Below are 13,921 nucleotides of genomic sequence, written 5' to 3' on the forward strand. Positions count from 1 at the left end.
AATTAAAAAAAAACAAATTGTCTATGCTGAGGAAGTATTACTTTATAACTAGGTGAAAATAAAGAGCTCTTTTCTTTCAAAGACCTATTGTCCTGGCCTATTTCCAGTAGTGTTACATACTCATTTGGGGGATTTTCTGACAGATTTCTCTGATCAGAGCCACTCAATGAAAATATGAAAAGAAAACTCTAAGCTCCTTCCCAAATAATTTTTTTAAATAAATGAGATTCAAACTTATTGGTAGTGGTGATGCTTTTTTTTAGTCATGACATTAAGAGTTTCCAGCAACAATCGAATGTTCTATTTCATTCAGTTTGTACACCCATTCACCTGGCCAGGGTATGTGGTGTTTTTATCTAACTAGCAAGTCTGGTTCTCTTTCTTTTTGCTTTCTGCATTGGTTATGATTGACTATTAGAAATCACCAAGACCCAGGGCCCCTGGGTGGGTGGCTCAGTTGGTTAAGCATCTAACTTCAGCCCAGGTCATGATCTCACAGTTTGTGGGTTTGAGCCCCACATCCAGCTCTGTGCTGACAGCTCAGAGCCTGGAGCCTGCCTCGAATTCTGTGTCTCCCTCTCTCTCTGTTCATCATCTGTTCATGCTCTGTTTCTCTCTCTCTCCTTCAAAAATAAAAACATTAAAAAAATTTTTTTTAGAAATCACCAAGATCCATGTGTAATTGGCATTTCTACTAATCTCTTCAAATCTAGGTTTCCATTTTACAGAGCTTGCGAGATTTGGTGTATTTCCTTATGAAACTCCCAAGGCACTTCATAAATCTTAATTAATGACCAGCCCTTCTGAGAAATAATTATTAATTAATGCTTTCAATTTAACAAATGTACAGGGAATCCTAGTTTCCATTGTTGTATAAAAGTAACCTGGTTTCAGTTTTGATTTATATGAAGCCATTAAATATTAAACTTCTGTGTTAAATGCAGGTAAGAGAACTATAGAATTTTTTTTAAATTAGAGTAAAATGAAGGTTTCTAAAATGGCTACACAGGGGTGCCTAAGTGGCTCCGTCAGTTGAGTGTCCAAATTCAGCTCAGGTCATGATCTCTTAGTTCATGGTTTCGGGCCCTGCATGAGGCTCTGTGCTGACAGCTCGGAGCCTGGAGCCTGCTTCAGATTCTCTACCTCTCTCTCTGCCCCTCCTCCACTCATGCTCTGTCTCTCTCTTTCTCTCAAAAATAAATAAACATTAAAAAATATTTTAAAATGTCTACACAGAAAAGGTCTTTTATGGTGTATACTTCCTAAATTTATATGAAAAGCACTGCATAATTTTTTTAAAGCAGTCTCTATGCCCAATGGGGGCTCAACCTGAGATCAAAAATTGCATGCTCTACCTACTGAGCCAGCCAGGCACCCCAGTTAGTAATACATATGGTATAGACATCATATACTGTATTATATTTAATTCATATCTTCCTGAGTATGCTTAGTTTCGATTAAATTACCTTGGTGTGGAAACTCCACAGTCTTGATGTCTAAAAAAATTAGTGAATCAAAAAATATATATATTTATATATTTTGTAATGGAAAAAACACAGTCCAAAGCAACATCCTACTAATTATGATAGCCTGATATCAAATTAGGAACCCCTCTAGACAGTTGTAAGTAAAATCTCATGAAAGTTCTGCTGACTGTGTAATGTGTAATATGTATTCACAGGTTGATATTCAGCCCATTTTGGGGGGCAGTATGCAAACATCTTAGCAGTGGTCTTCCTGGACCAAGGTCTCCCTTCCTGGACCAAGGTCTCCCTTCCTGGACCAAGGTCTCCCTTGGTCTTCTTGGGAGACTCCAACACTGTGAGAACTGTGATGTGACAAGGAGCCCCAAAGCTGCCATCATTCCCTATTACTTTTGTTTACATCATTACAAAGCAGGAGATAATGGTGATAGTCATTATTGGCTACATAATACAATCGTCTAGGAGAGCAGAATTTAATACCTCTCTCACATCTGGGCCCCACAAGGGAAATGGCACTGACATTCATCAAGTCACTTGTGCCAGAAATGTAGAATGGGCGGGCTGTTGGAGGAGGAGGCAAGATCCCTCACAGGACATATCCTGTCAACTGATGCCCTCTACAGTCCATTTTGCCACACAACAAATCTTCCCAAACTGAAAACATAAATCTGATTTATGTCATTCCTCTGCCTGAAACCCTCAAGTGCCTCTTCCTTTCTCCAAAGTGGCCTGTCTCTTTGAACTCAGCTCCAACCTCATTCCCTATGGCTGCTGAAGTTCAAACATGGTGGCCTTGTTTATACTGTATATACTAGATTTATACAAACTGGCCTCACACAGACCAAGCTCCTTTCTGTCCCAGAGCTGTTGCATTTGCCATCTCTTTTGCTTAGAACATTCTCACAAAGCTGCCTCTTCATTGTTTATGGCCAGCTCAAATGTCTCCTCTGATTATGGCTAGCTCTAATGCCCCTCCTCTGATCACTGTGCTAACTAAAGCTAGGGCACCCCCACCACTCTCTTACCTCATTACCCCAATTTACCTGTAGCACTTGTTTCTTTGGGTCTACCCTCACTCCTTAAGGGAAGCGCCTTCTTCTGTCTGTTCACTGGCACTGCCATTGTCATTGCTGTGTCTGGCATGAAGTTGGAGCTCAGTAATTTGTTGAATGGGCGGATATCTTACTCTTGTCTGGAGCAGAAGTTCTTTTTTATTTTTTTAAGCTTATTTATTTTGAGGGAGAGAGACACAGAGCAAGCGGGGGAGGAGCAGAGAGAGGGAGAGACAGAATCCCAAGCAGGTTCTGTGCTGTCAGCATAAAACCTGATGTAGGGCTTGAACTCACAAACTGTGAGATCATGACCTGAGCCAAGATCAAGAGTCAGACGCTTAACCGACTGAGCCGCTCAGGCACCCCTGTAGCAGAAGGTCTTAACCTGTGGTGCAAGGCTTTCAAATCATTCCTTCCCAACTGTAAATGAAATTAAGGGTTTGAGTACATTTGCAAGTGCTTTTGGGAGTGTGTGAGAGAAATGTTGGAAAACCTTTATTTTTCAGATTCTCAGAGGAATCCAAACAGCAAAATGTTAATTACCACTGGTATAGAGTTATAATTTATAAAGCACTTTCTCATACGTTTAGTTCTCATTCCATCTATGGAGATAGATAGGATAGAAATGGTAGTTTCTACTTGACAGATAAAGGCATTGAGGTGCAGTTCACATAGCTGGTCAATAACAGAATGACAAATCCATTTTTTTGGCCTAAACATCTTGTGCTCTTTCACATGAAGACAAAGACAGAATCCAGAATCCTGGGCTAGTAGTTTTGCATTCATTCTTGCTCATCTTCATTGGCTTTAAAAAGCACCAAACCTAACACACTTTTTTAAACACTTCCTTATTTAAACTAGCATATGAGGCTGCATTAAAATTTTCAATGAAAAATTATTACCATCAGCTAGCTCAAGGCAGTTTTCAGGGAAAATTTTAATGTATGAACCAAGGAATGCAAAATAGTTTTCTGCTAGGCTAAGTAGAGCATAATTAGGAAAATCAGTTTGCAAGAATAAATACAACAACCCTTAAAATCAAATGAAAACAATGTTGAGATCTCTAATGTTTCAATTTTATCTACTCTTTTAGTTATGATACACAATTGAACCATCTATCTTGAAAAATCAGTTTAATCTAATTTTTTTTAAATCAGTTATTCCAGGGGCACCTGGCTGGCTCTATCCATAGAGCATGTGACTCTAATCTCAGGGTTGTGAGTTCAAGCCCCATTTTGGGTGTGGAGCCTACTGGAAAAAAAAAATCAGTTTTTCTAGAAAAAAGGCAAACCTGAGTTAAAAATTTTTTCAACGTTAATTCATTTTTGAGAGACAGAGAGACAGAACACAAGCCGGGGAGGGGCAGAGAGAGAGGGAGACACAGAATCTGAAGCAGGCTCCAGGCTCCGAGCTGTCAGCACAGAGCTTGATGCAGGGCTCGAACCCACAAACTGTGAGATCACGACCTGAGCCGAAGTCAGACACTCAACCAACTGAGCCGCCCAGGTGCCCCAGGAAAATCTGAATTTAATCTCTTTTCTGCTCACACAATTTTCAAGAGAAGGGGTGGGGATGTGGAAACTACATTATTTGGAGAATTAATACAAAATGTTTATGTGAATTTAGCAGCCTGAGAGAGTTCTTCTCAGGGGCCACATCTCTACGATACAACCAGCCACTGGCTTCAAAAGAGCTTGTTTTATTAACCTCAAGAAGTTATAGAAAAACATGCCACTTGAAAGAATTTCCTATTCTGGGAAGATACACTAGATCAAAGAGACTTTTTTCCCTCCTCTCTAGCATCTGTAATTAAAGACCTAAACCTTTATTTTAAGCAACAATAACAAGAAGTCTTTATTGAATTAGTTGTTTCCCTTAAAACCCACAGGGTTAACATCATGTTTGGCAGGAATTTTCATTTAACCGGCTTGGGTGTCATTCTTAGGTTTTGTTGCATTTTAAACTGTTAGTCAAGCAGAACACATGTTCTTCCCCTGGGCCCTGCCCCGCTCTGTGTCCAGTCTCTGCTTTCCGGGCAGCCTGAGCACAGCCAGGACTCAAGCAGGACACCCCCATCTTCCATGTTGGCAGCCATGGAAGGGAGAAGACCAAATCTGCCAGCTAGCAGCAGCAGCAGCATCGTGGTAGCAGACAACCACCACCAAAGTATCCAGATTTTCTCTGGTGAAGGCCAGTTCTGGGAAGATGTGCTCTGGGATTTGAGAGCATCACCTGGGCAGCTTCAGTGCCTTCTAGCTGTGGCAGTGGACACCAAGGGAGATGGTAGTGTGGCTGTGACAACCACTGGGGCAGCGTCTTCGTTTAAGACAAAGATCAGAGCTGGCTCACAGGCCCCCCGGAGTGGCCACCGCATTGTGGCCGACAAGTTCTGTCTTTACCTCCCAGCCCAATGGCACTTTGTAGGGCCCCATCTTGTAAACAGGAATGCAGTTGTAGTGAAGCATTTCCAGTCATTCAGTGGGGGTGTACAGTGCCAGTGGAGAGTTCCTTTTCAAGTTTGGCTCCCGTGGGAGTAGCTGTGGACCCCAGAGGGATTGTGGCTGATCCAAGTATTCGACAGCTCCTTCCGCTCCTAGATCAACAAGACTGCGGAACCAGTGCAGGGGCCATCGGGATAGGCACTGGCCACATGGTGGTGGCTTTGGCTGATAATCACTGATTTAAGACCTAGTAGCTACATCGGGGTCCTGCCTGGTTCCAAGGGATAGAGGTAGGGGGGTCAGTCAAGAGGGTCTGGCCAGGAGGTGGGCCAGACCCGGCAGCACTGAATGTGGGCTGCACCATGTGTCCGGTGCCTTCCCTTTCCCGCCTCCCAACACCAGGGTTGCACTGTTGTATTCTATTCTTGCTTCGGTGACAGAGTGGGCCTGGACTGTGGTCCAAGGATGTGTGCAGAGCTTTACCACCCTACCCACCCCGTCCCCTCAATCCGCATCCTTTTCCCCAGCCTGGGGCCAGAACAGCCTCTTACTCTCTGGTTGTCTCCCTACCACCCTATACACACTGACAGAGGCAGCAGTACCCCACTTCTCATATTAAATGTGCACACACAGAAAACCAAATGCAGGGCAATATGTATTTTAAGAGCACACCTCACAGTTAGAATTACTTCATCAAAAGAGGTCTTGTCAGGGGCTCCAAAAGGAATTGCCTGATGGCTTTCTAGGATGTGTATAGTATTTGTAAAAACCCTTATGGATTATTGCCTGAGTTTATTCTTAGTGTTCCAAAACAACTATAAACAAACCACAGAGAAAAAAATCCAGAGCCCAGTGGAAGAAAGAACTACTTCTTGGCTTGTGATTGCCAGAGTCAGAACACTTTTGGGTTATTCCTTAACTGTAATTGATGCTACCATCACGGAATCCCACCTACTGCCAGGGTCAAGGATTGCTGTTATACAGGGCGGATAGTCTCTGTTAACTTCCTTCCTCCATTTAAAACAAACCGTGAGTGGGGGCACCTGGGTGGCTTATTTGCTAAGCATCCAACTCTTGATTTCTGCTTAGGTCATGATCTCACAGTTAGTTCATGAGATCAAGCCCCACGTCAAGCTCTATGCTGACAGGGCAGAGCCTGCTTGGGATTCTTTCTCTCCTCCCTCTCAAAAATTATTTAAATAAACATTACAAAAATTCTAGGTTGAAAATAAATAAAAATAAACCATGATGGGTTCCTGGCTGGGCCCGGTCAGTAGAGAATGAAACTCCTGATCTTGAGGATGTGAGTTCAAGTTCCACGTTGGGTGTGGAGCTTACTCAAACAATTACAAAACAAAAAAACAACCACGAATGGGCATATGACAAGAAGGGGCTGTAGTGTTGGTAAGAAAAATGATTTTTTTTGACCAGCAGTTCTAAACATACTTAGCCAAAGGCCGATAAGGACCTATGAATCTTTTCCAACCACTAATATTTTTTGCTGTAAATGGAATGTTAATCCATTTTATTCCCGAAGGATGAAAGGGATTCACTTCTGCTGGTATTTGAACCTATCATTCGTCATAAGTTTAGGTATTTCACACTAAAGCATTAAGAATAAAAAAAAAAAAATCTTAAAAAAAAAGAATAAAAAATCTTTAAAACAGATGAGCACTGGGGGATCTGGCTGGCTGGAGCATATGACTCTTGATCTCGGGATTGTAGGCTTGAGCCCCATGTTGGGTGTAAAGATTACTTAAAAACGCTTTGTCCACATTTGGTGTCTCTATTATTTCTTAAAGGGGGCTTTGCTCAGATCACATCTCGGCATCACTGCATGATAAAGAGTGTGCTTCTAGAAGCAAGGCAATAGAAAAGCATTTACCTCCCACCAAAAATGTCCCAAATGGCCTAGCTGGTTAAGAACATTACAAAGAATGGTCTAATATCTAACTTTTAACCTCCTGAAGGACTTGTTTACTCTGCTTAGCTCTGTTCCACCTGGGTCACAAATTCATCTCTCAAACTTGTTTCTAAATGAAGGAGGACCAAGGGTACCTGGTTGGCTCAGTTGTTACAGCAACTCTTGATCTTGGGGTCATGAGTTTGAGCCCCACATTGGGCATGGATATTACTTTTAAAAGTAAAAGCTCAAAAATGTTAAGGAAAAAAAAGGAGGGGGAACCTGGGTGGCTCAGCCAGTTAAGCATCTGACTCAGGCTCAGAGTAGGCTCAGGTCCTAATCTCAGTTCACGAGTTCGAGCCCTACATAGGACTCTGTGCTGATAGCTCAGAGCCTGGAGCCTGCTTCTGATTCTGTGTCTCCCTCTTTCTCTACCCCTCTCCTGCTTGTGTGGTCTGTCTCTCTCAAAAATAAATTAAAGCATTAAAAAAAATTAAGAAAAAAAAATGAGTAATAAGAAGACATAAGCAAAACCAACACCAAAGACAGAAAAACACCAATGGAATAGCTGCTGGTGGAAAAAGATTGTTTTCACAGACCTTTGAGACATTTCATTTTTTTTCCCCATTCATTCCTCCTATGTGGCAGGTGCTGAAATCACAAGAAACCAGATATAGCCTCCACCCAGTAGGAACTTGGTGTCTGAAGACAGATTACAGCACAAGCCCACTGACTGGGATATGTACAAGGAGGCACCAATACCAACCCAGGAAAGCTTTCCACAGGAGGCATACAAGCTGAAGAGTGGAGTGAATGTCATTTTGAAGAACTCTGGCAGATGGCAGCCCCATAGAGTAGCTGGTTAATGCAACTTAGAAGACCAGTATGAGCTACATAATTTTTGAGTTTTAAATAATGGAAGGGTTGAGCAATAGGCATTTGGGATTTTCTAGTGTGGTAATAAGGTCACATCAATTCTTATACCTTACTGCTCATTTTTGTTGTGGAAGAAAAACAACAGCCCTGCCCCTATGACTAAACTGGAGTGAGAACAGGTTTAAACTTTTAGGTCCCATGACAGGATTTTTCCCTGTTAAGACGTATAGGAGGTGTGGTCTAAATGAACCAAGCATACTCTATGAGTTTCAAATCGTAGAATTACACATGGGGAAACAGCATTGACAGAAAGTTCTTCTTAGGAAACACAACAGTTCTTCTATCATGCAACAGCAGTCAAGTCATAGGCTCCATAGAAGATAAATTAAAAATTATTTTTTAAGATTTTAAGTAATCTCTACATCCAACATGGGGCTCAGACCTACAACCCCAGATCAAGAGTTGCATACTCTATTGACTGAGCCAGCCAGGTACCCCCGCTAAATCATTTTAAAGTGAGCAGGTTATATCTAAGCTTCCTCCTTAAAATCTCCCCTCCAAATGTAAGGCGGGGCAGTAAAACAAAGCTTTAGAAATCAGTGAGACACCATTGCCACCTTGTGTCCCTCAGCCTCCATTACACCCACATTCCTTTAAAAAATCACACTTGGGATTCAGCAGTATAGAATATAGCTTTATTTATAGAATCTTACAAATAAAACATTTACAGTCCACATAAGTTATTTTCTTTTCTAATTTATCTCATAACACCTGAGTTACTTAAAAAAATACTGTGATGGAACTGCAGAACTGTAAAAGGAAATATGAATAAAAACCTCACCTCTCTTTTGCAAAAATCAGACAGTTTTTAGTCTTTTAAGCAGATTTCCACAATACTACCATCTCTTTGGAAGAGGACTTACCAAAAACAAGTCTTAGGATACCCAAACAGAGATGCATTCTCTTTTAAACCCAGGTGAAGGACCAAACGAGGGAAAGCCCCAAGCTGACACTAGACACAAAAGACACTGAACACCTCAGGGGGCAAGGACAGAAGGCAACCCGCACTCCAGGGCAAGAGTAAGAAGCAGCACAACCCTGCTCCTGGGTCACTGCTCCCGCATGGGACATGTGCTTTCCTTGCTGATGTTAGGAGCTGGTCATCTGGGGAAAGACGCTGAAGAGGACAATGCTGGGGGCAAACAAGACCTCACAACTTGCTACTCCTCAGACTTCTAATATGTACAAATGCTTAAAACAGCAAATCTAGCACTTAAAAGTCAAAAAGGAATCGCCACAAACTTCTACGCCTGAGGCAACTCTGCTGCCAATGGCAACATTTGCTCGCTTGTACTAGCTTGTACTATCCAAGCGCCTCCACCCCTGAGTTCCAGCCAGCACTGGCCTCTGGGCCAACTATAGTTTAAAGAGAATTTCCCTTTGAGGCAGCGGTCTATAAAAGGAAAGTTCTTAAGTTAATATGGATGTGCACGAAAAGGGAAAGCACCCTACTACTTCGTGTTTTATTTTTTAATTTGTTAAAGATTACATTTTCAAGCTCTTCTCCTAAAACTAGAAACCCACTAACTCTAACTTAGTATTTTACTCCAAGAATAACGGTATTTGTAAGGAATGGCAGATCTACAGGGAATGCTAAAATTATACATTTCATCTATCAATGTGAATCAGGGAAAGAAAAATCTTGTAAAGTCTTAAAGTTTGAGTGTTATTTGCTACTAGCTCCTGAAAGCAATGTCAGACACTGAGGAAAATAAAACAGAAGACAAAGAACCGTTTTAAAACAGTAACAACAATAATAAAAATAATGATAATATAAAAGTTAGATTCCAACATTCAAGGAATTGGTTCTTTGGTAAAATTGGACCATTAATCCTATCAGGAGTCAGTCCTGATATTTACTCTAGAATCTTGAGAACTCAAGTTTTCCTTCTTATTCTTCAGCCCATTCTCAAATCTATCAAAGTCAACAGCAAGAGAAGGAGACAAACTTATAAAGCATCACCAGCAATTTTCCCACGCATACTCTTTTTCAAGACTATTCCTGGTTTGAGGGCCATTTCCCAAGAAGAAAAAAAAAAACAAAATAGATGCTGCTTTTAATTACTGTATAGTGGAAAGTCTTCCTGTGTAAGAACAGAAAAACTCACAGGTGTTGGCCACGACCAGCACTCGTCGGTCATGCACACAAATCAGTCAGTGAACAAACACAGCCCCTGGGCTGCAACTGTGGGCACCACTAAGAAAGGCTTCTGGAGAGACTGGCTCCCCAAAGTGGCTAAAGAATCTCACATTATCAATATGATAATAATAAATCAATTCACCTAGTGAACCTGGAGATGAGCTCCCCTTGAAGCCAGAGTTTTGAGGAGAGGGCTCCACAGTGCTTGAGGCTGGCCTACAGTCTCTCGGACAAGTCTAAAAATCCATCTTCTGAAGAGGGTTAGAGCAATTAATATTCAGTTCGGTACAGGACCCGCCCTTTCTTGTTCGGGTTGAGGAAGGAAGGGGAACCCAGGCCATGCCGCTAACACGTACTCTCAGCGTCATCAGGAAGCCCCTATTCTGCAAGCATCTGCAGTGCCCCACCCAAGTTCTGGACCTTCCATCTCAGAATTCTATTGCTCATACTTTTATTTATGTAATTAGCAGATCCTAAATTGTGCCCACACCGATTCCATTGCTGATCACCTTTGTCTAAGAAGCCAATAAGCTGCACTCCGTAAGTGCACAAGTAAACTTGCCACTTTGCAGCGGAAGTGTTGACCAGGGGAGGGAAATTTGTGCAGTCTCCCCTCTAATACAAGATTGTAAATGTGCTCCAAATGTGCTTCTAGGGAGGCAGCTAAAGTCTCTCAGAAGATGGGAGAGGGGAAGGGGAGGTGGAAATGACAGTGAAACCAATGGATTTCTTGCAGGTCTCCATTCTCCACCTTCCATTCTGTCAGTGTCATTGTGAAAGAAGGGGACGTCCAGGCAATAGAACCCGCACAGCAGCTCACCAGCAGCGAGCCCTAGCTCACCCATACAGCTGTGAAGCGCCAGCTGCAGCCACAAAATCAACATCGCAACCCAGTGGGAACAAGTGACTGCCACAATAGGACACACACTGTCAGTTCTCCTCGTCCCCCCCCCCCCCGCCCCCCCTCGACTTCCGGATGATCCTTGCCTCCTCTTGCCCTACACATGTGTTCTAACTTTCAGGTCTTTTTGAGAAAACAGGCAACTGAACAGACCTTGAAAAAATAGGAGGGATTCTTGTCTCCTATACCTTTTCTGTAAAAACAGGTGAATTTATTCCAAAATGGGACATCTTGAGGTCTAGGACACACATTTAGATTCACAGGCCCTTAAACTACAGATTCACCTCCTGGTATTTCTAACCAAGTCATGAGCACTGGCTATATTTTTGCATTGTAGGGCAAGGATTAAAAAATTTCTCAGTGCTGGTTCAAAGAGAAAGAGGCCAGGGTAACCAGGGAAAAAAGTTAGGCTTGTCTGCTAAGTAAGCTGCATTCAGGTTCCAGGGTCACTCTGAGAAAGGGGGAGGAAAGGCAGAGAGGCACTATCTAGAGACTGGTTACCAGGGCAGCTTATTCCTAGGATTGAGCATGTTTAAAAACAGCTGACATCTGAATGCGGGAATACAGTCCGTGTCACAGTTTTTAATACAATTGCCTCTTCTGAGGTGCGTCGTGGTTGCCGAGTCCTTGGGCCAGGGATTGGGCAGCCAAGGGCCAACTTCCAATCCCAGAGGCTCCTGGCAGGGCCCTACCCAATCTGGATCTGCCCTGAATACATAGTGAGGACCAGCATGATGGTGAAACCAGTCAGGAGGCCCAGGTTCTGGATGACAAAGGGGATCAAGATGCTGCCATTTCTTTCATCCTCCTGGCAGACCTCATTCATCTCAGGGAACTGAGAAAGAGGAGAAAAACAAGAGAGCTGCAGTTTTTCTCAACCTGGTACGTCCAGGACGACTCAGCAAGAGATAGTATACCGAATCATCGTTATGATACGTATCCTAAAAATATTTGTTAGAATATTAACACAACAATTGCCATATGATTATAACTTAATATATGTTATCTACCATTATATAATATACAATTATTACATAGAGACTATGTAGTTAAGATATATGACTATTAGCAGCAATAGCCTTCACAGCGTTTGCCCACGGTGGCTACCACTACTTTTCAACTATTGAGGTAAAACAGTATTATACATGCATGTAGCCCTGGAAAGGTTTAGATGCTGGCTAAAAAATTACTGCTTTGATAAAAATAAATTTTTTTGCTGTGGACTTTAAAAACATTTGAGAAGATCTTTTTGTTACCAAAATGCTGCCGCCACCTCTTTGGGAAATTGAGCACCTGTGGAAGGAACCAGAGCTTGGGGCTGTAACACTCCTAGGACTCAAGGGCCCCGCTGCTGGCCAGTAAGGCAGGGGACAGAGAGCGGACCTTCTCATTCAAGCAATCCAGAAAAATGTCTTAACCGTGGGGGGGTGGGGAGCTCACCACAAGAGAGGAGAGAATCTAAAATGCTTCCAGGGAGTGAGAATGGGTCATGGTGGTCAGCACTCTTATCACTGCAACAAAAGTAGTATTTTCGAGGGACATGGAAAATAATTCATGCAAAATATGACCTCAAAGAACAGGTCATGCCAACAAACAAGAAATCAACCTTGTTATGCAAAATATAATGAATAATGAAATACCAATCAGGTATTTCATTAGCCAACTCAAAGCCACTTAAAGGGGCTACACCAAACATCAGCGGGTACCATTATAATGCATGCTTTCAGGCACCGCTGACACTGGCAACACTCATTAAGAAGTGTTGAGTTGGGTTCAAGCATCTTCTTTAATAACATATGCTGGTAAGTTTTTTTGTCCTTTAAAAGCTAATGTCCTCCAAATGAGTGTGCTTCAATCCTGAGGCAAAGTAATGACATGTTTTTCATCTTATCAAGAAAATAATGGACTATTTTAAGTTTTTATTCTACTCTTATATGCTGGACCACATTTATACACAGCATGAGGTAAGTCAGGTTCTTTACAAATGGTATTTTGATAGATACTGTATTATGTCTGTGACATATGTGTGCCCACTCTTTTAAGGACAATGTTATATTATATTCATTTGGATAAAATGTGATTTGACAACTGATTTAAATAAAATACTTGCTTCACTTAAAAAAATAAGTAAAATCTAATGTCCTCTTAAAAAGCATTGAACTGGGGCGCCTGGGTGGCTCAGTCGGTTAAGCGGCCGACTTCGGCTCAGGTCATGATCTCGCGGTCCGTGAGTTCGAGCCCCGCGTCGGGCTCTGTGCTGACAGCTCAGAGCCTGGAGCCTGTTTCAGACTTCTGTGTCTCCCTCTCTCTGACCTTCCCCCGTTCATGCTCTGTCTCTCTCTGTTTCAAAAATAAATAAACGTTTAAAAAAATTTAAAAAAAAAAAAAAAAAAAAAAAAAGCTTTGAACTATATGCCTTAAATAGGTGACCTGTGTGGTATATGAATGATTCCTCAATTAAGCTATTATGAACAAACTAATTCATGTCCTCTTAGCTGCCTCCCCTCCAAAGAATAACCTAGTGCAATTCTGCCTACATGGCATGAACTATGGAAGACTTACCATATCAGCCAGAGCAATATACAAAAACATTCCTCCAGCCAGTGCAAAGATCCAGTTGGCAGAGAAGTGGCTGCCAGCCAGGATGCCAAAGGCCAGACCCACGTAACAGCAGCAGGCAGAAAGGAAGTTGAAGAAGAGAGCCTGCTGGATACTCATCCCAGCATTCAGCAGGATGACAAAGTCTCCTAAGGAGGGATAACAAGAGGGAACGTGTGTGGAAGAGTTACACCAGGTCACGGACAGAGAGCACAGTGAGGACAGACTGCTTGAACTATACATAACATCTGGGTGAAAATCAAGACGGCCTCAGACCTGAGAGCGCAGGGACAAGTCTAAGGCACCCCTCCTCTTCACCTCTTCACATCTAGGAGTGGTCTCCATTTGCAAAACTTAGCCGCATACTTTCAGCCTAGAGGCTGAAAATAATGCACAGGATTTTCAACATAGCCAACCAACTAGCAGTTGCTAGCAATTGCTCTTTTGCTTGATGGTGAAGTAGAAG

The 13,921-nt window shown here is 42.3% G+C and overlaps 1 protein-coding gene across 2 annotated transcripts in view; it reads right to left on the reverse strand.

The window, feature by feature from the left end:
• Window positions 1–8,429: 8,429 nt before the first annotated feature.
• Window positions 8,430–13,921, reverse strand: part of SLC39A14 (solute carrier family 39 member 14) — a 45,801-nt gene continuing 40,309 nt past the window's right edge. For both annotated transcript variants that reach the window (XM_058720368.1, XM_058720367.1), the window contains exons 8-9: window positions 13,420–13,604; window positions 8,430–11,692 (exon numbers count right to left, since the gene is read on the reverse strand). In XM_058720368.1, coding sequence (XP_058576351.1) covers window positions 11,546–11,692; window positions 13,420–13,604 — 332 coding nt within the window. In that variant the 3' untranslated portion in view covers window positions 8,430–11,545. The remainder of the gene's footprint in view (window positions 11,693–13,419; window positions 13,605–13,921) is intronic.

This window comes from Neofelis nebulosa, chromosome 3 (genome assembly GCF_028018385.1).
Source record: "Neofelis nebulosa isolate mNeoNeb1 chromosome 3, mNeoNeb1.pri, whole genome shotgun sequence".
Classification (NCBI taxonomy): Eukaryota; Metazoa; Chordata; class Mammalia; order Carnivora; family Felidae; genus Neofelis; species Neofelis nebulosa.